The sequence below is a fragment of the Crocuta crocuta genome, unplaced genomic scaffold (assembly GCF_008692635.1).
Source record: "Crocuta crocuta isolate KB4526 unplaced genomic scaffold, BGI_CrCroc_1.0 scaffold466, whole genome shotgun sequence".
In the NCBI taxonomy this organism is placed as follows: domain Eukaryota; kingdom Metazoa; phylum Chordata; class Mammalia; order Carnivora; family Hyaenidae; genus Crocuta; species Crocuta crocuta.
This window is the reverse complement of record NW_027529672.1, coordinates 7075769-7098148: the sequence shown is the minus strand read 5'-3', so window position 1 is coordinate 7098148 and position 22380 is coordinate 7075769. Positions and strand designations below refer to the sequence as shown.

Sequence of the window (22380 nt, the reverse complement as noted above, 5' to 3'; positions counted from 1 at the left end):
ACGTCCAGCACGCTGCAGGCCCAGGCCGGCTGCACGGGGCGGGGGTCCGTGGTACGGACTCACGATGTCCCACGGTCCCCTGTGGCCCCGTGGCACCCTGGGGGAGACGTGGGTGAGTCAGGGGTCCCTCAGCCTCAGAGGAGACTTCCCACTTACCTCCAAATCCAACGGAGGGGGGGGGTCCAAAGGGACCCTCCATCAGAGGTCTCTACTGGCTTTGAGAATAGAAACGGTTAATTATCTCTCCTTGGGGTTAATGCATTTCCCACAGCCGGCCCTTCTCCCCAGCAGGAACCCGAAGACTGTTCTCACCAGCCCCCTGAGGTCACTTCTCTTTCCTTGGGATGGGCCCCAAGAGTTCCCAGTATTGAGGTGACTCTTCGAACCCCCAGACTGGGAGAAAGGCAGGGGTTACTTCATGCTGTGGATGGAGAGACTGAGTGCAAGGGGGGTCAAGAGCTGCTGAGCTGGAATCGGATTGGATGTAGCTTCCTGGATGGAGATACTGGTGTCTTTCTCATATCCTTTTGATAACACTTCGACTTCTTGGCAGTTCATTTTAATTTTGAATGTGTTTTAAAAAGCCTAGCACCTTATCCCGTGTAATCAGCGTCTGCTGATCGGAGGGCAGGCACAGCTCCAGCAGACCTGCCCACCCCCCACCCCCAGCTGTGCGGATCCCACACGGGCAGCAAACAACCACTTGTCAGGTGACGGGAGTGGCGATTTTCAGCAGAGACGCCTTCCCTCCGTCCACACCTCCAGGCCGCCCTCCCAGCCCCCCAGCCCCTCTCCTCTCAGCCCGGCCTGGAGGAAAACCAAACGCAGGCCACTTGAGAGCACTTCAGATCACGGAGTGGGCGTGATCAATATGTGGACGGCATGGAAGGTTCCGGGCACCCTCCTCCCTCTGTCAGCAAAACACCTCACGGCCTGAGGGCCTCGGGGCCTCTGCCATCACAGCTGGTACATTTCCCTCCGTAAACCTGTTCTCTGCTCCTCCAGGGAGAGTTTTATGCAGTCTGGGGAGAGGCCCAGAGCAAGGACTCCTTGAACCTGCCAGAGCAGACCCCACAAGTGGCCCCCGGGGGAGGCTCAGAGCAAGCATTCCTGCGGCCAAACAGTCTAGACGGTGACCCGATCACGTGTGAGAGCTGGGGATCCACGGGCACTGCAAGCCCAGGCTGTTAGAAGATGCGGACTCCATGGGAGCACCTGTCCCGGGGAGTCTGGGGGTCGGGGCTCTGACCTGGGAGCACCTGACCCGGGGAGTCTGGGGGTCGGGGCTGTGACGCGGAAGCACCTGCCCTGGGGAGTCTGGGGGTCGGGGCTGTGACGCAGGAGCACCTGCCCCGGGGAGTCGGGGGGTCGGGGCTGTGACGCAGGAGCACCTGCCCCGGGGAGTCGGGGGGTCGGGGCTGTGACACGGGAGCACCTGCCCCAGGGAGTCTGGGGGTGGGCGCTGTGACGCGGGGTTTCAAAACGATCCTTACCGGCTTCAGAGAGCCAGTCACAGGGAGCCGTGCAAGACCATTACCTCCAAAGCCAGATTGGGAGCAGGTGGTTTTTACCAAGATCAACTATTTTCAGTAAAAGAAAGGTTTCCATGCTTTCTCGAGATAATGAGGAGTAAACCTCAATAAGGCAGCTTGCACCTGACGTCAGCTGGGCGACCCGCGGCCGGTGGTCGGCTCCCAGCACACTTTCCACGGCATGTGTACTGGGGGCGGAGGAGTCACCCACACGCGTCCTGCGTCACGGGTGCCGTGGCCTGCGGAGCCACCACAGGGAAACATGGAGTCTGTCGTGCAGAGCGAGACCCCGCCCCCTCGTCGCCCTGCACGGCCCCTTCAGGCCTGGCTCGGCTGCGGCAGAAGGCAGCCATCCGCTCATCTCTAGCGACAAAGTCAGACTCCTCTGTAAGTAAACAGGCGGGGTCCAGGGCCGCCACCCAAGAGCGAGACTCGTCCCAAGTCGGAGTCCTTCCACCCTCAGGCCTACTTTGGGCTGGGTCTCCACGGGGATGCAGGAAGGTGGGCTTGGCTCACTTCTGTTCTCTGCGTCCCTTGCGCAGCAAGGAGCACAGGCCTGGGGTCCTGCCTGGCGGCTCTGGGAGCTCCTTCAGTGCTGCTCTCTGAGGGCTCCGCAGGCTCACCGGAGGGTGGCCTCCTTCCGTCTCCTGGCTCCTGGGGACACCCACCCTCCGTGGGCCCTCCTGTCCTCCATGGTCCCCCTACCCACGTGTCTCTGGCCCGTCTAGACACCCCCCTCCCACACCCAGACCTGGTGCACGCCCAGCTGCCGGTGGGAGGGGGGACCCGCTCCTCAGAGGCCTTCAGGACAAGCCCTCTCTGGTCCCGAGCACAGTTGGTGGGTGGTCGGATTGAGGGGCCATCGAGAACCCAGATGGGGATCCCTGGAGTCTGGGGTCTTGTTATAGGCAGGAGCTCCTGGGCTGGGTGCAGGGAGCAGAGTATCTGGAAAGTGTGACCTTGATCTAACGGAATCGCCCACACGTGCTTCTGACTGGTTCCGGCAGAGGAAGAAAACATGGCTGAAGTTGCCGGATGTTTAGATCGTGAGTCTTCCCACACAAATGGTCTCCAGGGAGCAGAGGAGGGAGGGGCAGCCGCAGGAGGAGGCGTGGATGGAAGGGGCCTTGGCGTTGACGCTGGTGCGTTAGGCATCGTTAATGTGGGGACAAGGCTTCCCGCATACGACATAAAACACTGAGGGAAGCGGTGCTGTGATTTCAGGGTGAAAACCCGTCTTCCTGAGGCCCCGGTAACCTGAGTCCTGCTTCTTCCCCTCCGCTTTCTCAGGCCGTGTTTTGCTGCCGCGTCTGTCTTTCCCCCTGTTTAGCACCCCCACCCCCCACCCCCGCCTCTGCATGGACGTGAGGCCCCATCACCTCCCGGGCTGTAGGGCTGTGGGTGGGTGGCAGGAGCCCACGCCCAGGCTCCGCACTGCTCCTCACACCTGGACGAGAATGGGTTTTGGGGAGTGACTCCTAACAGGTTCCAGACATGCTGGCATAGACCCGGGGCTCTGCTTGTCTCCATGAGCAAAAATAAATTGTGTCCACTGCCCATGTGGTTAGAACGTTCTTGACTTTGGTTTGGTCACACAGCTCAGCGAAAGCTGGACGGCTCCTTCCCCAGGGCTGACCGGGGATGGACCCTTATTTGGGGCTGCCAGGCCCTCACGCGTGTCCCCCGGGGGTGGTCACGGCCACCCCAGGGCCCGGTGGTCAGCGCTGACCACCCCTGGGCTTGGGGACAGGCTTCCTGGCAGGTTTCCCGGCAGGACTCGGGTCTGCAGCCCCCAGGGTCCCAGGTGTAGACGCCGGCCCCACGTGGGGTCCCCGCCTGTGTGGCCCCTTCCCACGGCCTCCTTGCCAGGATCAGCGGCGGCAGAAGAAGCTGAAGTTTGCAGCAGGTTAAGGAAGGTGGGATGGAGGTGCCTGGCCTCCCCTGGCCCCCAGCTCTGCCCTGTCCTGATCTGCCCTGTGAGCGCAGGACCTTCCCTGCCCCCACCGTGTGAGTGTGTGTGTGAGTGTGCGCGCACATGTGCATGCACACATACGTGTATAAAGCGGTGCTGATTGCTATCCAGGGAATGACCAGCCCAAGGCCTTCCTAACTGTGCTGGACAGACAGCAGCCCCAGAGGCCTGACCTTCACACCCATTCCAGGGTGTATCTGCTAGGTTGGTGTGTGGTTAGATGGCTGGGGATTTTTAAAATTCGTGGGGTGCCTGTGGGGCTGTCGGTTCAGCGGCCAATGTCTGCTCAGGTCATGATCTCACAATTCGTGGATTCGAGCCCCATGTTGGGCTCTGTGCTGACAGCTCAGAGCCTGGAGCTGCTTCCGATTCTGGGTCTCCCCCTCTCTCTGCCCCTCCCCCGCTGGCTCTCTGTTTCTGTCTCAAAAATAAATAAACGTTAAAATTTAAAAAAAAAATCCTTAGTATTAAAACAGTGGTTAATCTTGCTGTGTTTCACTGTTTCCTGCTTGTAAACGTCTGAGGGTTGAGTGGACATATTAGAAGAGGATGAAATCTAATCTTCGCTCTTGTATCCGGAACCCGTGATTTTGCCATTTCCCCTCCCTCACCTCGAGCCGTGTGGGTCGGAAAACCAGTGCCCACGTTGGCCCACGTGTACTTTGGGAACTTAGGGTCCACGTGTGGGAACTGACTACTGTGGGCCCCGCCCGTCCCCTGGTCAGGATGGGGGCCGAGGTGGCCCATGGTGGCCACCAGCCCCCGAAGCCCAAGAAAGCCTGGCCCTTCTGCCCCACGTCAGCCCATTTCCTCCTCAGGGAGGCCTTCAGTCTGCCATGTCATGGCCGTCAACCCACACCTCACGTGGCCTGGTCCGCGACTGTGGTGGGTGGTGCCGTGGCCGGTACGCAGGCTTTGAGAGGGTTGCCAGGGGACCTCAGTGTCATTGGAGGGACGGTGTCACGAGGCCGCAGTCAGGGCCCTTCTGTGGGAGGCCCACCGAGTGCAGCCCGTGTGAATTTCCAAGGCCACGTTTTGTCCCCGGGTGTTTTCCAGAGTGATGTGACAGGTGGAATGCTAATGACAACTGTTTTGGTCCAACAGATAAAAGCAGAGAGCGTGGCCGAGCGCCCGGCCCTCCCGGCCTGATGCTGCACGCAGACAGGAAGAGCCGGGCTGGGGACCGAGAGGACAAGGTTGGTGTCTGGCCTCTGCCTGTGACAGGCCCGAACCCCGGGCCAGGTGTCCTGGGCCCAGAGCGCCCCTCGGGCCCAACCCAGCTCCCTCCCCCATCCCTTGTGCACCGACGCTTTGGGGTCTTCTCTGGGAAACANGTAAAAGCCCCCGCGGGCCCGGGCTCCAGGCCTTGCAGGGCGGGGCTCTGCTCGGTAACCTGGGCCTCCCGTGTGTGCTGCGCCCGCTTTCGGGAGAGGGCGGGGCGGGCCTGGCTGTGGGTCCACAGACACCCCCAGGCAAGGCCAGAGCCTGGTTTGGGAGTTTTTAAATTCCTGGGCGTCAAACCCCACACACATTTGTTTTTTCTCCACGCTTTCCAGTCTTAGGCCCTTCTCTCTGCCTTTCTGCCAAATGGCACCTTAGGGACTGACCGAGGGTGCATTCGGCACATTCACCTTCCCGTGGAAGATCCCAGGGTCAGCTGTCGGAGCCACCGTGAAAATCACAAATGGCACTTCATTCTCTCCGACCTGTCAAGCCTCCTGGGGCCTGTGGTCGCCCCAGAGTCTCCGGAGGGTTCCGGCCTCACTTCCGTGGGGTGCGTCTCTGCTCCCGCCGGCCGCGCGTGCTGATAGTTCCCCCGTTAGGGATGGCCACGGCCACGATCACGGGCTCCTCTTCCCATCCTCACGGCCAAGGCTACAGGGCGTAAGGGGTCACAAATGTTAGTGCAGATGAGACTTTTGCTCCCTGATGTAGGATTTCTCTGTAAGAGATTAACACCCGTGCCAGAATTACATATTTAGTAAACAAATATCCTTTCTGGTGCCTTAACTACTTTCTTTATCACTGGGCTCCACGCCTCTAACTCAGTTTTATTACTTTCACATGGAAAGGGAGTTTTATGCCATGATTAGCCATTTTTATCACCAACAGGAAATCATAACCAGCGTGTGCGCCACGGAGGACCCTGGTAATTAGCAGTAGAGAATCCCAGTTTTGCCAAATTTGAATGTTAGCCCCCATCACAAGTCACGCCCCGCCAAATCTGCGTGAGTAATTAGTGGGGGTAATCTACTGCTCANATATATATATATTTTTTTTTTTTTAACACCACCACCTGAGTCCTCCCTTTTATGCTCATTATTTATCCTGGGCTTTTTTTTCTCACAGTAGACCTTCTACTACCCGGAAGGTCTAAAAGAAATTATTCTTAAACTTTAGAACTTAAGGATAATTATATAAATTAAACCTCATTTATTCCGTGAAATGTTCTGTGCCCGTGAGTGAAGGGCCTCAGGGGAAACACACGTAGGAAGGAGGTGGCCCGACCCCTGGTCTCCTGGGTGGGCATCGCTGGTTGTAGGGGGCGTGCCTTTCCCTCTGGCCTCAGCCCGAGACCACGCGGGGGCCCTTCCGGGGGGACATTTTCATCTCACGACTTGTGTCCTTCCTCTCGACCGGCTCTGCTCACACTGGCCATCCAGCCCTGGCCACACGGGCCCTTCTGTCCCCAGCTTGTGGGCTGGCAGGTGGCAACGGGGTGGCCCCATAGATGCCACATTTCCGTGCGTGGGACTTACTGCAGTCTGGGCTTCAGAGATGCTGGGGCTCTCGCAGATTTTTGTCTGGATCTCGCATTCCAGAATTTAGCGTTTGCCTTTCCAGCACCTCTGTGTGAAGGGAGGATGACATGATGGACAGGGGGTGCAGCCCTCGGGGCCCTGGATCAGCGCGTGGGCTTCTGTGCACGGCCCACCCTGCTGGCCGGCTCTGCCGTGTGGCCGCCCTGAGCCTTCCCGGCCCACTGCCTACGCAGGCGGTTAATCATCTCACTTACAGTGTCTCATCCCATAACATCCTGGCATGAACACAGGTGGGAATAGAGATTCTGGAATTTTAGGATGGCCTTCTTCTTTTTTTTATATTCAATGAATCTAGAGCTTTAATTGCTGACACTCTCCTCTGAGAGCCTGATTGTTGCTTTGAGTAGCGTTCTGGGTATTTTTTAATGTCATCCGATGTTCTAAGAGAAAGAGAGCACGATGTTATTAGCGGGAGAAGGAGAAAATGTCCTTCCCGTGCAGGGACGGCGCCCGCGCTCACTGAGATTCCACTCTTCCTGTCCATGGCTCCAGAGTGGAGATGGCACGTCTTAAAAGATTCCTCCTTGTGCTTTTGTGGCTCTACCCTAGGGACCCGGTTCTGCTTTCCCCGTTGGACGAAGGTCCAATGTTCTTCACCCGTGAACGCAGCTAACGCTTAATCCAAGGCTGCGCTTAGCTTCCCTGTGGGTGCTATAATCGCCCCGTATTTTCTGTATTTTCTACCCTCAAGCAGCCTCTGTTTCACTCCAAACTGCATCCATAATGAACAATGAGCAAATGTCCCGGCCATGGTTTTTTTTTTTTCCTTTTTAATATTAGAGAATACATCTTCATTTTCTTCTAGGTGGTGTAATGTTCAAACATTCTTTATTTTCTAAATAGGGACACAGACCCAGAGTGATGTTCAAACCCAGCTCTGCACCAGAATCCCCTGTACCTTGGAACCCCCCCAACTCTGCCCCCAGCCAGTGCTCGGGGAGGGGAGACATCAGCAGAAGCTGCAAGGACGTGGGCTTGTGTGTCCCCTGCCCCGGTCTTCAGGGGCCCGGGCAGGTCCAGCTGGACCCAGGCCTCCTCACAGCTTGTAGACCCTCCTCCAGAGTGCACAGTTTTGGGAGCACCGGACTCCAGCCTCTGGGTCGGCCCATTGCTGGAGATGAATCCTCCGTGATTGATATTCTGCCCGTGAGATGTTAAGGCCTCCAGAAGCCACCTCTGGGCGGCGGCTGCCTGTCTCTATATCTGCAAAAGCAGATAGTTTGGCCCATTTGGGGTAATTAGGGAGATGCCTTTGTCTGGGTTCCTCAGCACGGTCTGTTGTGCCTTAAATTCCATATTCTCAGCATAATTGCTCGGTCCCATTTGCTTAGCTGTACTGAGCGGGTCATTATCCAGTGGGTGCTGGAGGCATGGCTGTCTGCAGGGGACGTGTTACTTTTCACTTGGTTGTCTAATTGAAGATGAGTGTTTAAATTAAAAAAAAGTGCTATCCTTCTCTTTCTGTTGAAAGGAGCCTCCATCCATACTAGTCACGAGAGAGGACAGCGCAGAGAAGGGCAACAGACCTGTGGCCTCCACCCCGGTGCCCGGATCTCCCTGGTAAGATGTCCCGCCATGTGGGAGCGGCGACAGGCAGCCTTGTCCTGAGCCCCCCACCCCCTTCTGTTGGCACCAAAGACAAAGGGCATGTTCCTTACATAGTGCTGTGCTTGAAGTATTAATTTGCGGCCCGGGGCAGGTACAGCATCGCCTGGTCGCCACATTCTGCAGCAGGAAAAGTAGCATTTAGGTGATAAGTTACCCAGCTCCCGTGCGTCGGCAAATCTGTATTAAAATAATAAGCTGTTGCATACATATCAGGGAAGGATGGCGTCTGAAGAAAATGTAGCCCCTTATGCTTCAAGGAGCTTTTTTCCCCCTCTCCTGCAAGAAAATAGTAACTGAATGGCTGTTAATTAAAGACGTGTCTGGCTTTCTCCAGCGGCCCTGTGAGGATTCCGGATCTCTGAGTACGCCGTGCTCAGAGTACCCTCCACGAGGGAGCCACTGTCTTTGGTTTTTAAAAATGTCCTTTAATAATGGAGTCATTTGGAAGCAGAAGAAAAAGGTTATTATAATAAAACTTAGTTTTAAAACGTGAAGATTAGAAGGCAGGACAGAGCTGGAGGGATTCAGACGGCAGCGTCCCGTGTCGCTTCCCGTGCATTCTGGGTGGGAGCAGCCGCCTGCTGCTGGCTGCCGTCTGAGCTCAGCCTTGCGTGGTGACCTGGTGAGCAGCAATGCCCCGATCACCCGTTTGTGGTGGTGAATAATGGTCTGAACTGGAGCGACGTGGCACCCCTTCCTTCTCTGCACGGTCAGGGGTCAGCACCCTCCTCCCCCCTCCTGTCGTCAGCTGAGGCCACTCCGCACCCTGAAAACGCCTCTTGGGGAAGAGCCTCCTTCTGCTAACACACTCTTCACGCCCGGTTCTCCAGTGGCCCCGACACTTAGGGGGTGTCCTACGGTTCAATTCAGTTCCAGCACCGGCTCAGAGTTGCGCAGACCCCACCGGCTGAGGGCTGTGTCCCCAGTGCTGCCCTCCTGTCAGATCCGTACACAGATGGGGCCCCAGGCCGCCTGCACTTTGGTCCAGCTGATTGCGAATTCAGGGGTTCCCACAACCTCCCCTTAGCTCTGATAGTTTGTAGAATGACTCATGGAGCCCACGAAAAAGGTTTACTCGTGGTTACAGTCTGATGAAGGATACAACCCGGACCAGCGGACGGAAGGGACCCCGTGGCTGAGCTGTGGGGGGAGGTCTGGGAGCACCCGTGCCCCGGGAAGCACCACTGTCAGGATGGGAGCGTCTACGATCAGGAGGCTCCCCGAACCCTGTGGTTCACGGTACTTTCTGGAAGGTTCAGTACGAAGGCATGGCTGATTGTGTCACCGGCCAGGGGACTGGACTGAATCCGCAGCCCGTCCCTCCCTGGCCATTGGGGGTGGAGCAGAAGGACCAGCCTTTCTGGAGACGGGGACCAGCCGGGCCCCAGGAGTCACCACATCCGCAGGGACCAGCGGTGGTCAGACCCGAACACACAGCAAGACGTTCGGGTCACTCAGCAAATTCCAAGGGGTTTAGTTGCTCTGTGCCAGGAGTCCAGTGAAGGATGCAGACCGAGTATTTATTTCTTACCATGCCTTGCACGCTGCTGGGGGCCTTCTATGTGCAAACCCTCTCTGGTGAGTCCCTAAGGCGGGCATACTTCACAAGTCGTATTTGGGCGCTGGGGTCAATTCAGCACCGGTGAGTGGCCCTGTCACGCTGAGTTTGGGATGCTGCCCTTGGAGGTTCATAATTAGGTAGAATATGTGACCTTGAGCACTGGAAGTTTCTAATTGTGAAGCCATGGTCTTACTTCCTTGATAAGAGAGGAGTGCAAAGTGCTAAGCGGGCTCGGGGAAATCACAGTCCATAGCTGTCGCTTGCTGCAGTGTGGGTCCTAGGCCCATGTTATACCTCGGCCCCCCGGGTGCTTCCTGGACCCCCAGCCAGTGGCCCGCAGTGGAGCCCGAGCCCTGCGTCTTCTCGCGGACTCGCAGCAGGACGGGGAGGGCGGGCCTGGAGAACGCCGGCCGGGCGGCAGCGGGTCACCCTGTGCACGTGCACAGACAGGCTGCAGGCCACGCGTTTGCCCTTCCTCAGTGAGAATGACGCTTGCTGGCTGGAACTTGTGTTATGTCGCTGACGTGACAGGGGCTGCGCCTCCTCTGTGCTCCCCATCTTGTGCTTTTCTGACGTGTCCCGTGAAGGAGGGCTTCTGGCCTTCTGTGCACAGCTGTTGGGTTAGGGGTGTGAGTGTTGATGGCCCCCCCTCCACACCTCAGGGCTGGGTTTGCACATCCCCTACAAATGGGGATGGACCCTTGACCTTGCCGGATGAAGGACCCCCACTCTCTCACTCAACAGCTGGGAGGCGGCTTCCCGAGCGGTGTGTTCTGACATCCTCACTAGTCTTGGCATCGTGCATGTGGGACCTTCCGTGATGGCACACTTTGCTGACACTGCCATCTGTCACCAGGAGCCGCGCCCTCCCGCCTGGAGAGGGCAGAACTCCTCTAGGGGGTTCCTCGCTAGTGGAACCCAGGCCATCCACTGCCAGCCTTGTCCTGGGGCTTCGTTGGTAGTCACCGTTTCTAAAGGGTCAGCCGGGTTCTCGGGCAGTCGGGGGGCAGAGGCAGCCACGGCAGGTGTGGGGCCCTGGCTCCATCACCCGTCATGCTCGCCGGCCTCCTGTGTGTCTGGGCATTTGAATCTGCTCATGGCACATTGAGGACACCCTCACACGATGGAATATTCCAGGAGGGATTGATGTGAGGTGTTTCATGTGGAAGTCGAGGGGGGGGATGCCACGGCGTCCCTTGGAGGTGAGCGGTGGGGGCGGGGGCTGTTGGCGTGTCTGGCAGGTGCTGTCAGGTGACCCAGCAGTGGGGCAGGACCCCCGAGAAGCTCTGTGCTCTCATAAGTGGGTCTCTTCTCAAGTCCAATGCCCGGGGCTCCTTGCTCAAGTCTTGGGGAATCTCATTCCGGAAGGCACACCCTCTCCAAGGTGGTTCCCTGGGTCAAGAGGCCCCCTTCCTGCCTTGGGGAGCAGACCCTTCCTCCAGAGGGAAGGGTGAGGGGTCAGGCTGCCAGCTCTGGTCAGATCTGAGAATTATACGTCATCTATGGAACCTGAGCCTCAATCTCCAACCAACATTCTCCAGAGAAAACCTAGGATTTCTAGAAGATTCTCAAAGACTCAGGTGGGTGGTGCAAGCCAAACGGGCTTGGGAAGGACTCCTCTTGACCATCACAGAACTTGGAGGGGAGGGGAAGACAGCTGGAATCACAAAAAAGAAGTCAGAATGTTTGGGATCCACTTAAAACATGTGAAATGGAAATCCAAGTGTTCTTCCTCTGTTACCTTGTTCACTGTGGACACATTTTTAGCAAGTTGGAGCTGAGGAATTGAAGGTGTGGGAGGAAGAAGGCAGGGTCAGCAAAGACCTGCTGGTGCAGACGCTGGTTTGGAAGTGAGAGCGAAGAAGGCGCCATTTCTCTCCTTGGGCAGGAGGGCTCAGCAGTGTGAATGGGGCACCAGGCAAACAGCCTCCCTGATGGTCCCCCCGGCCATGATTCTGCCCTTCTCGCTGCCATGGCCGGGTGTGCAGCCTCCTTAAAACACTGGCGTCACACTGAGCACTTGAGAAAGGCCGCGTCAGTGTCTCGACACCGAGTGGACACGGGGTCGAGCAGTGTGTGCCAGCTCAACGGTCGGACGAGTTTCCAGAAAAATCTCTCCGGGCGACTCTGCCCTCCCGAGGCTCATTGAGCTTAATGTCCGTGGGGAGTTTTAAGGATGCCGTAGTCGGAAGCATGAGATTTTAAGGAGAAGCAAGAAAATGAAGATAACATGTGAACTTTCATAAAAAGTGACATCCCATCCGCCTCGCAGTGGGAGCCAGAGCCAGAGAGAGAGACACAGCGTCATCTGAGAGGCTCTCTCAGGTCTGCTCCTGTTTCCGGGTGTGTTAATTCTAGAACAGCCTTCTTTCGTCTCTCACGGATTTCTTTCTCCACTTCTCCTCCTCCTCCTTTTTTACAATTTGGGTTTCAACCCACAGAGCAATTCTGGGACAACTAAGCTACTCTGTTCATTGGAAAACAATTAAAACATAGTCTTTGGAATTGTCAAAGACATGGAAAAAATCAAAAGTAATTATTAAACAAAGTGTAAAATTCATGAGCTTTTCACTTAAATGACAATAACTGCCAATGCCGATAATTAACATTTTAAAATTCTTTAAAAGACTATGGACTTACAAGTAATTCACTATTTTGGTACAATTTAAATAAACGAACATTGGTTTTGAAAGAGTACCATTTTCCAAAAAGTCAAGGTTGACGGAGTGCAGGTTTTACGCCGGCAGTGCCGCCACGGCAGAGCCGGAGGGAGAGGTGGCTGCGCTCACAGACTGGGGGGCGCACCCCCAGGACGCCGGCGCCGCCAGCAGGTGCCACGGCGGCAAGGCGTCCGTGCGGCTCCTGTGAGGACGGCGGCGGCCTTGCCGGAGGTGCGTGGCTCGTGGCCGTGGTGCGGGCTCGCGCAGGAGTCCCAGTGTGGCCACGGGGAAGCCGCTGGCTGGTGGTGGCCTTCGGCCGTGGGGCGGGAGGGCAGGCAATACGACAGGTCCCCGGAGGCAGTGGGAGACGTGCGTGGGGACCCCGTGTGTGTGTCAGGCTCGGGCGGCCCCCCCGGAGCAGGTGACGGAGCCACGGCATCCGGGACGCTCCTCCCGGCCTCACGGAACACCACGCTTTGTATTCTGACTGAATCATATTTTAGCCCCTACTGGTGGTGACTTTTTATTCACTCATAGCTAGTAACTTACTGAGTGCAGTGTTTTAAAAGTAGGTTCTCTAGGTTTTTCTAAATATGGGTAGTCGATACATTTGGCTTTAAAAGAATTCATATAAAAGACATGTTCTTGGGAGAAGTTGGTAGAGCTTTTCCAGAAAGAAAAGCACCTTTCCGTAAGCATTCCACGGACGGATCGTGTTTGACAAGAGGGAAGGAGTCGGAAACACAGTTCTGAGGCGCTGGGCCGATCGCGTCGCAGGGTGTGCGCACGGCTCCCGTGCAGTCACGTAGCCCAGCCCGGGGCCCGCGCACCACCCGCCTCGTACGAACCGCTGAAGAGAAGCCAAATGTCACGCTGTCCCCTTAGCATAATTGAGCCGTTCATTATGTCAAAGAGGGGACAGGTGAGACATTACTTGTTGGGGAGAGGATTCTAATGTTCAGTGAAATGTCAAAGCGGGTTAGTTAAGGCGGATGGAGGGAGTGCGTGGGGAGGCTGCCATTTAGAGCCGCATTTAAGAGCCTCCTGGGTAGCAGCTCCCGGCGTGGAGCGTGGGATGGGCCGTCTCAGCTCTGCTCTTCGCTTAGTTTTATTCGTCTTCAGGTGGCCTTGCCTTAATGCCGAGGCAGGGGTGGGGGTGAGGAGCTGCTGTGGCCCCTCGCCGGCATCGGGCAGTTTGGTGGTTCTGTGCACCTCTGGCTGGACAGGGGGCTGAGTGGCCGGACTTACAGCGCTGAGCAGGCCCTGTGGTTTCGGGACGCAGCGTCCTGTGCCGCAGCACTGAGGGAGGCGGCACCCTGAACGTCCATGCAGGCAGGCTCTTCAAGCCTCAGCCGCGGTCAGGACGGAGATTCCTGGGGCCTCTGTTGTGTGAAGACGATCTGGGGCTCCTGAGCCTTGTTCCGAAGTTGAGGGGAAGCCTCCTGGGGTTCTGCATCTCCTCTCCGAGAGGTGGACAGACAGCAGGAGCCCAGCTCCACCGCCGACTGCCTGGCGCTTCTGTGCTGCTCATCTGCAAACGGGGAAAGGGGTGGCGTGCGATAACCAAAGATGGACAGGTGGATGCTCCCGGGAGCTCTGCAGGCACGTGGAGGTGATCGTCGTCGGAGCCCAGACCAGCACGCTCCGGTTCCGTGCACCCACCCTCGTCGGCAAAGACACCCCGCGTTTCGTGTCCACCTGTTCACCTGTGCACTCTTCACTGAATCAGCGCCGTGGGGTGAAGGGCTGGCTGAGGAGGTGCAGCCAGAAGCACACGCCCGGGTCTGCCGGGGTCACGAGGCTCTGGAGCACGACCTCACTTCTGACACCAGCTCTCGTGGGCGGTCCCACACCAAGCATTCGGTGACACCAGCTGTGTGTCCTGCAGGTTAACTCAATGTGACGCTGTCTACCTGCAGTTGCTCAGACCCTGCAGGTCAAGGGCTCCGTCCCCCGAGACTGCCCCTCCCCAACTTGAGACCCCAGTCCCAAGTCCAGGCTGTCCCCTGTGCTTCTGTCCGACTGGCCGTGGGTCAGAGGTCCCAAGACCTCCTCGTCTGTCTCGATTAATTTGCTAGAGTGGCTCATGGAGCTTGGGAAATGTTTTACTTATTAGATTACTGGTTTATTATAAAAGGATACCACTTGGGAACAGTCAGGTAGAAGAAAGGCATGGGGTGAGGTGTGGGGAGAGGGTGAGGAGCTTCCGTGCCCTTTCCCAGGGGCCACTCTCCCCCAGTCCTGGGGGCCACCCTCCCCCGGGCTCCACGTGCTCACCATGTCTGGAAGATCTCCCACCTTCCTCCTCTTGGGGTTTACGGAGGCTTCAGGATATAGGCATGATTGACTCAATCATTGGCCATCGGTGAGGGAGTCAACATCCCAGCCCGTCTCCAGGCCCCTGAGGAGGGGTGGGTGGGGTTGACAGCTCCAACCCTCTGGTACATGGTTGGTCCCCTGGCCACCTGCCCCTCCTTCAGGGCTGTCCCAGAGTCACAGGAGGGGAGTTTTTACTCGCTCCTCCCTGAAACTGTGCCTCCACCCAAACCGCCGGGCACCAGCCGGAGCTACTGGGCGCTGCCAGGTCAGCCCTTCCTGGATGCGAAGCAGGGTGGTGAGGACAGGGAGGGAAGAGCAAAGAGCACCCACATGCTGCCTTTCCATCCAGAGTCCTCGGCCCTGGGGTGAGATGCAGGGGACATCAGGCTCTGTCCCCTCAGGGCAGCCCTCTGGGGATGGGCACGTCCCAGAGACAGGGAGCCACCCAAAGTGTATGTCTTTGCACATGTGTGGGGAGGAGGGCGGGCATGCTTAGAGAGAGAACCAGAAAAGTCCCCCCCATCTCCCCCCCGCCCGCCCCGCGGCCGAGGGGTCGCTGTCCAAGGTGGCCGGGGGAGCCCTTCAGCAGCGCACCAGAGCTGCAAGCCCAGATTTCCCTCGATGGGATCCAGACCTCCCTCTGTTAGGGCTGCTAAGTGTGGGTGTTCTGTACCGGACTTAAATAACTCTGATGTGCTAATTACATCCTCCGGGATACTGGGGCAGTCAAAGAGAAGAGGGAAGATGGCAACTATCCAGAAATTATGCAGTGTGATTAAAGAAGGCAGCGTATACATATTACTTAAAATGTGCGTAAAATGATACATAAAATTAATTTTGCATGTCACAGCTGGCTCCGTCTCGTTGAAACCAACCGGAACAAGTGGACGGGCAGATGTCTCTTGGGGGCTCACGGTTATTTGCGCAGCCACCAGCTCCTTGGTTCAAGTCCACGCGCGTCCCTACGGCGTAGGAACTGGGTTCTTCGCAGCCTGGGTGGAGATGTGTGCCGTGTTAATTGTTGTCACTCGGCTCTCTCCCTGGTAATAATCCCCTGTTAAGTGCCTAATTAGTCCCAGTCCGCCTGCTCTGGGGGCTGAGTGATGGAAGTCAGGGAGCGGTGACTGCCTCCTACAGGCGGCTTAGGGTGCTGGCTCTTCCCGGGTTCGGTGCCGGCTGGGTGTCTCTGGGCCCAGCACCGGGAGCTTACGGAGTCAGAGTGTCCCCGAAACAGAGGACGGGTCCAGGAGCTGGAGACAGCGGTGCCAAATAAGTCCTCAGATGCGAAGTCTCTTCCCTGCAGTGACGGTGCCTGGGGCCGGCAGCAGGCCCCCGGGGACAAAATGAGCCGTGTCCACCCGGCGGACAGCAGCGGGGGCCCTGCCCTCGGGCGACTCTTTGGAGCACACGTTTTCTGGCGCCTCCGCACACGGGCTTCACGGGAGAAAGGAGAGGCAGCCGCAGACGGGACCCCGGACGTCAGCTTGTCAGCCGTCAGCAGCGGCTCCTGAAGAACCAGGTCTCCCCGACTGTGCTGTTTGGGTTTCTTCGGGAACCCAGACACTAGGAGGGATGGGGGGGCGGTCCCACAGGCCCTGCTGGAGCCGGTCCAAGCTGGGCAGCCCCCACCTTGCTCTCGGGTACCCAGGGTCATTCAGCCTGTCTGGGCTGGGCTTCTGCAGAGTCCCTAATTCTGTGCGCACAGCGGCCCAGGCCCCTCCTGGGACCCAGCTGCCCGGGCCTCCCCGTCCACACCCACCTGACCTGACATGAGCCACCTGTCTGGACTTACTGCCCTAACTCCCTGCCCCGCCCCCTGCCCGGCCCACGGGCCTCGCTTCAGCCTCGCGTCAGGACGGCGGCCGCCCAGGGCCCGGAGCTGACACCCCACGTCTCTTATACCCCAGGGCACCACGTGACAGGCGTGGGCTTACCCAAGCCGGGAGCCCTGGACGCCTCCACTCACCTGTCTTCAGCGGCTTCTTGTCCTCAAGTCCCCTCCCCGCTGTTGACCTGAACATGCTCAGCACCCAGCCCCGGTCGTTGGGAAGCCGGTGACCTGCAGCAGGCCGCCCACGAGGCCAGCTGCTCCATGGGTGGGACCAGGTGGCAGGGCCTGGGGGTGACCTGAGGCTGGTCCCCGGGATGGACTCGGGGGCTGTCTCTGCTCCAAGCCCCTGGGCACCTGCCTTTCCCAGGCTACCAGCTCCTCAGTAGTTCTCACACGAAGTGGCCCAGCCACCTGTGGGGCGAACTGATGTGCCCCAGGACCGTGTCACAGCCGCAGGCCCTCGTGAACCGCCCGTTTCTCAGTCAAGGCGTCACGCCGTTGCCACGCCATTGTAGCGACGGCAGGGCTGTGCTTGGTCAGATCTGGGCCCTGAACACGTGGCGTGCGGGTCTCCTCGGGCAAAGGGGGCAGCGGTGCCCCGGCACACGCACCCCTGCCGCTCTACCTGCTGGAACGTCTCCTGGAACACTTGTTGGTCCTTCCTCCCCTTTGGGGTTTGTCCGGATCAGGTGTCCCAGAACGAGCAGCAGGAGGGGGCGGGATGCCCGCGTGTTACCAAGGAGCGACTGCCAGGCAGAGAGGGAACGAGGGCAGGGGTAGGGCGAACGAGGGCAGGGCAGCGGAGGCCGAGCCGGCGGCCTGGAGCACGGGCCGCCCCGCCCCCTCCCCCCAGCCGGAGCCGGGGCCGCAGGTGAGGTCCTGACTGGCGAGCACAGCCCTCTCACACGTGCAGCGGAGAGCCCACGGCTGCGGGGCTCAGGGGCCGGGCGTGGGCTCACCTGCCCAGAACGTCGGTCTGAGGGGAGGGACACGACCTTGACCATGACCGGGGAGAATGAAGAGAAAAGAATGGAAACTGGAATCGAAGCCGGAAGGAACTTACACAACCATCTGGGACTAGATTCCCCGTCCACCAACCTTCTTTGTAAAACGAGGAGGCTGAGGCGTGAAACCACAGCCTCCCCGGAGGGCAGGGGTCGAGGCTGGGCTCCCCGCCGAGCGCTCTCTCCCTCCGCGGCCCTCCGTGGCTCTAGGGCAGGGAACAGGTCAGTCGGCGCTGGGGGTGGGCTGGTGGGGAGGGGACGCCCTCGCCGGGGGCTGAGGGACCCGGGAGGTCTGTCAGCTACAGCTGAGCAGGCAGGGGTTAATCTCTGTCAGGTGAGGTCAGGGCCCCGGGGAGATGCTGTGGCTCCACGCAGCAGCAGCTCTTTTATACAAAGTGAGCAGACAGATGCAGGGAGCCTGGGGTGGTCTAGAACATTCCACTCAGGCCCGTGCAGTGGAACAGCATGCATGGCGCCGAGGCCTGGAGCGTTGGCCCTGCAGCCACAGCCCAGCCGAGGGGGGTCCCGCGTGTGGACTGTGTGCACCCCGGGCCATTGGCACGCAGGGCGGCGCGCAAGAAGAGGCCGGGGACCTGCCGTCACCCCTGCACGGAGCTGGCCTGCTGGCCTCCGACACGGCTTGACGCACAGACTTTCCCAGGCGAAGCTGCACACGGAACCTCCTTCACGAAGGGAAGCCCATGTCCCCTACGGTCCCCAGGGGTCACAGGCCGGGGGGGAGCCCAGACACGGGCCGTGTATGGTGAGGAGCGCGGCCCCCAGATGGGCCGGGAGCCTTGTGTCCCTGGGGCTGCGAGCCGGAGGGAAGGGGTCTGGCCGCTCCGACAGCCTGTGGCCCTGCTGTTCCAGAGCTCCGCCGTGGCTGAGCTGTGCACCACTCACAGCATAATCACCTCCAGCTTCACACTCAGTTAAAGCTTTATGCTGCCACAGGGTTGTGCACCATAGAGGTATGCACCCCCTCCTGGCCTGCGGGGGTTAGCATGTCCCCTCCCGCCTGGGCGCCCTGGGGCAGGGGAGGGGTGGGAACAGCCCGTTCCTGGTTGGAAGCCCTCCCTCTCGACCTCCAGCCCCAGCTCGGGCAGCAGAGCCCTAACAAGCATCTTGCTTTCACGTCCCCATAGCTGGGTGCTGTGGGAATCATGCAAATCTCCGTTCCAACCCCGTCGCACGCAGGGGATGGAACGGAGGCCGCCAGGTGAGGGGAGCTCCAAGGCCACCTGAAGGTTAAGGTCGGTCTGCAGCTGAAGATGCAGACGGCAGGTGTCTGTCTTCATCCACCTGGAAGCCTGGCCCAACGGGGGCCCCATGCGCCCTGTGCCTGGGGTCTGGGTCACTGCCGGCGGGAGGCGGGTCCTGCTGCTGGTGCCCTGGATGGAGAGGGACCGCAGGCGAGCCCCGCTGACCAGGCTGCCGCAGACCCAGACGCTTCAACTCCGCAAACTTGCACCTCAGGATTCAGGAGCCAGACGTCCCACGCGGGTCTCAGGGACGAACGTGCAGGTGTGGCCGGGCCGTGTGCCCTCCGGAGGCGGCGGGGGAGATTCTGTCCCCTGCCTTATCCAGCTTCTGGAGCCTCTTGCCTTTCTTGGCCCTCCATCTGCCCGGAGAGCCGCGGCGCGGGGTCCTCTCTCCCATCCCTCGGGTTCCGTAGCGTCCCTCCTCTGCGGCCGGCCGGCCCAGGATCACCTCTCATCTCAGGAGATCAACTGAACCACATCCGCAAAGTCCTCCTTGCTATGTTAGGTCAAAGGCTCGAAGGATTAAGATGTTGATGTCCGTGGCCACCATCCTGCCACGCCCTTGAGCCTGGCCGGCTGGGGTAGTCAGTCCACGGACTGGCTCTGCGGCACCTCAGCGAAGGAGCCTGGTCCGTTCGGAGCTCCCAGAACATGGCTTCAGCCCGAGCCCCCTGCACAGGGCCGGAGGGGTCGCCTCTGCGCGGAGCGGAGTGGGGTGGCTGCTGCCTCCGTGCTGCTGGCTGACAAGCCCGCGCCTCCGGCTGGGCGGGGATGGGCTGTTATCAGGGATGAAGGCCGAGCGGGCGGGCGGTTCCCGAGGGCAGAGGCCCCACCTCAGGGGAGAACCAATATCTCCCCTCGGGCACCTGCGGGCTCTTCCAGCTCAGTCCCGGCATCGGGAGTCCGAGAAGCCTGGGGCTGCCGGGCTCCGGGGGCCCCCGTGGGAAACCGAGGCCCAGGGAGGGGAGAGGCCTTGACCTAGAGGAAGCTTCTGGGAGCCCAGGCCAGAAACGGGATGCTGCTCTGCCCTGTCCTGGGGCCAGTCTTTGGACAGAGCCAGAGGCTGGGCTGGTGGACTTGAGCGGCCCTGTTCTTCCGGACACTGTGCAGGAGATCTAAGCCCCTGCGTGCGGACCCTTACGGACCCACACACGCCCCTTAGGGACCGATGAAATTAATTCTTTTGTTTTCTCCCCTTCTTTTCCTTTATAATCTTTTCTCCTGCCTGATAGCCTTCCACGGATCTGGGGTCCTAAAATTGCATATTGTTCCTTCTGGAGGTTTTAGAATCCTACATATGAAAACACAAAGCTTCATTCTTTGCTCTTTTAGAAAAAGCTGGGAAATGAGGGCCAAAGTTGCTAATCAAAGCAGCCCTTTTAATGTTCCTGATGCTGGAGCGTGTGGACTGCTGTAGGCTACAATGGCCCACGAATCCAGCCGCATATACGTTACTTAATCAGGAATGTGGACGGGAAGCCTCCTGCAAAGTACGCCGTCCATGGGCCGGCGGCGGGTGGGGCCCCAGAGCACGGGGTCGCATTGGAGCTATGTGACGCCGGGACCGTTGACTCGCCAGGAAGAGCCTGGACCTCCAAGGGCCTCGTCAGGTTGCTTGCTTTGCTCACCTCCAGTGTCCATACTGGTTAAAGGATAGTCAGGATAATATCGACCCGTTAATCGAATGGAGAAATACGAAAAGCTCTGTGAAGTACCCGAAAAAGCCTGACATGGTCATTATCATTTATACGTTGCCTAAGTAACCTTTGCGAATGTGTGGATTTCAGGTGCCAAGGGTTAATGAGGTGAGGGCTCAGGCCAATGATTTAACTCAGTGTCTCTGAGGGTAACTGAGGTGGGTTTTCCATTCAAACAGGTGTGTGGTGTGGACGGGAGATGACCGGGTTTTCTTCTTCAACCCGACGATGCAGCTGTCCGTGTGGGAGAAGCCCACGGACCTGAAAAACCGCGGGGACCTCAACAGGATCATTGAGGACCCGCCCCACAAGCGCAAGCTGGAGGCCCCAGCAGGTAACTGACAGCGGGCCATTCGCACCCACTTTCCCGAGTGTCTGAACTGCATGTTCTGAGGACCATGAAGGGAAGCGGGTTTTTCCTGGCTATGCTGGGAATTTATTTTTAAAGAATTGTGTTCGCTACTTTAGAATTTAAGAAGTAAGTTTTTATGACACTTTCTGCTGAAGGCGCTTCTTTCCCCGGGGGCTGGCGGGGGCTCCTTCCCACATTGCGGAAAGTTGTGAACTCAGAGGCCTTCTGTCCGCCTCTCGAAGCTTCTAGAATTGTCGTCAGCCAACACTGAATTTCCATCCAAAATGTTTCATGGACTCCACTTGAGAGAGCAGATGCTCACAAACCAGAGCATATTTCCTTCTACCTTCGTTTGAGAGCTTTGGACCAAATCCATCCATTGTTTATTTGAGGGCTGCTTGAATTCGAGGGCAAGGCGGGCATGTGGGGGCTGGACGCGTTCCTGCTGTAGGGGACGGGGTACTTGGCAGGGAGCTGGCTGTGTATGAAGACACCCGTGTAAATCTCATTTCCCCAGAGTCTGAGAAGAACATTTAGCATTTTCAGCAAGGATCCTTTCCGATTAGAAGTCATATATTTTTTATTAGCTGCGGTGCTGGGAAAGCCCCACTCCCTGAGCACGTGGGTTAAAGTAGCACAGGCTACACCGGAGAACCTCGAAATGGCAGCAATCTCCCAACCCGAGACACATGCACTTGGCTGAGAAGCCAGGAAACTGGATCTTGACCCCCTGGAAAGAGGGTCTTTGTTTTATTTTTAAGGGTGTTTTACTGAGTTTATTGATATTTTTTATTCCCATGATATAGGCCAACACAAGCCAGCTCCCACCCACAGCTCTCACTCAAAGGCAGAGGCATTAACTAGAACTTTAGAACATCGCAAAAGTCTTCTTGGCATTGTTCACAGTGCGGAGAGGCTGGAAAATGTTACTCTTCCAAAGCTGGCGGTGGTCTTTAAGATTGAGGGACGACATAGTAACATGCTTGCTTCACGAAAGGTAACCCTCCCTTCTCCAGAGAGCCTGGGTCAACCGGCGCTGGGAAAAGACAAGTGTTAGGTGCATTGTTAACTGAATCTGTAAAACCTTAGCTGCAATCACGGACAATACGCATTGGGTTTGTGACCTTACTGTTTCTTCCTTTGACTGAGTGGTGTCCATTTTTCCAAGGAATATTTTATTGAGAGAAGGCTTAGAAACAAACCCTCATAGAAAGCCACCCCCTGACTCATGGACAACAGAACACTGCACACCTTGGGGCGTCACAGGACCCCCGGTCCCATGAGAAATGCGGAGGTGCATTTATGGTAGTGTGATTGTATTTGATCAATAAAAGACGAATAATGCAGACAGTGTCCTTGACCTACATACTTGTAGGTAATTGGCTGCTGTTTCTCCTTTCCTTCCTTCCTTCCTTCCTTCCTTCCTTCCTTCCTCCCTCCCTCCCTCCTCCCTCCCTCCCTCCTCTCCCTTTCCTCTTTGTCCCCGAAGTATCGGCAGGCACGGGGAGGAGCTCATTAACAGTCCATGCACGGTTGCACTGTGGCTTCTGTCCTGTGGATCTCGCACAGCCAGGTCTGGGAGAAAGAGGTGTGCGCTGAACTCCCCATTGAGTCACCTGCCATTTCAAGGCTTGTGAGGACTGTAGGTGGAGGACTGGCTGAGGGATATTAAACATTTGAAAAATTTATTTGAGCGGAAGCCGGTTCGAGTCGGGTAGTGCCAAACCAGAAGCAGTTCTGAGCGGCGGATGGGAGCCGGG

The 22380-nt window shown here is 58.0% G+C and overlaps 1 protein-coding gene across 2 annotated transcripts in view; it reads left to right on the top strand.

The window, feature by feature from the left end:
• Positions 1 to 22380, top strand: part of TCERG1L (transcription elongation regulator 1 like) — a 170841-nt gene that overhangs the window by 103466 nt on the left and 44995 nt on the right. For both annotated transcript variants that reach the window (XM_077762897.1, XM_077762896.1), the window contains 3 exons: positions 4609 to 4700; positions 7798 to 7886; positions 20448 to 20602. In XM_077762897.1, coding sequence (XP_077619023.1) covers positions 4609 to 4700; positions 7798 to 7886; positions 20448 to 20602 — 336 coding nt within the window. The remainder of the gene's footprint in view (positions 1 to 4608; positions 4701 to 7797; positions 7887 to 20447; positions 20603 to 22380) is intronic.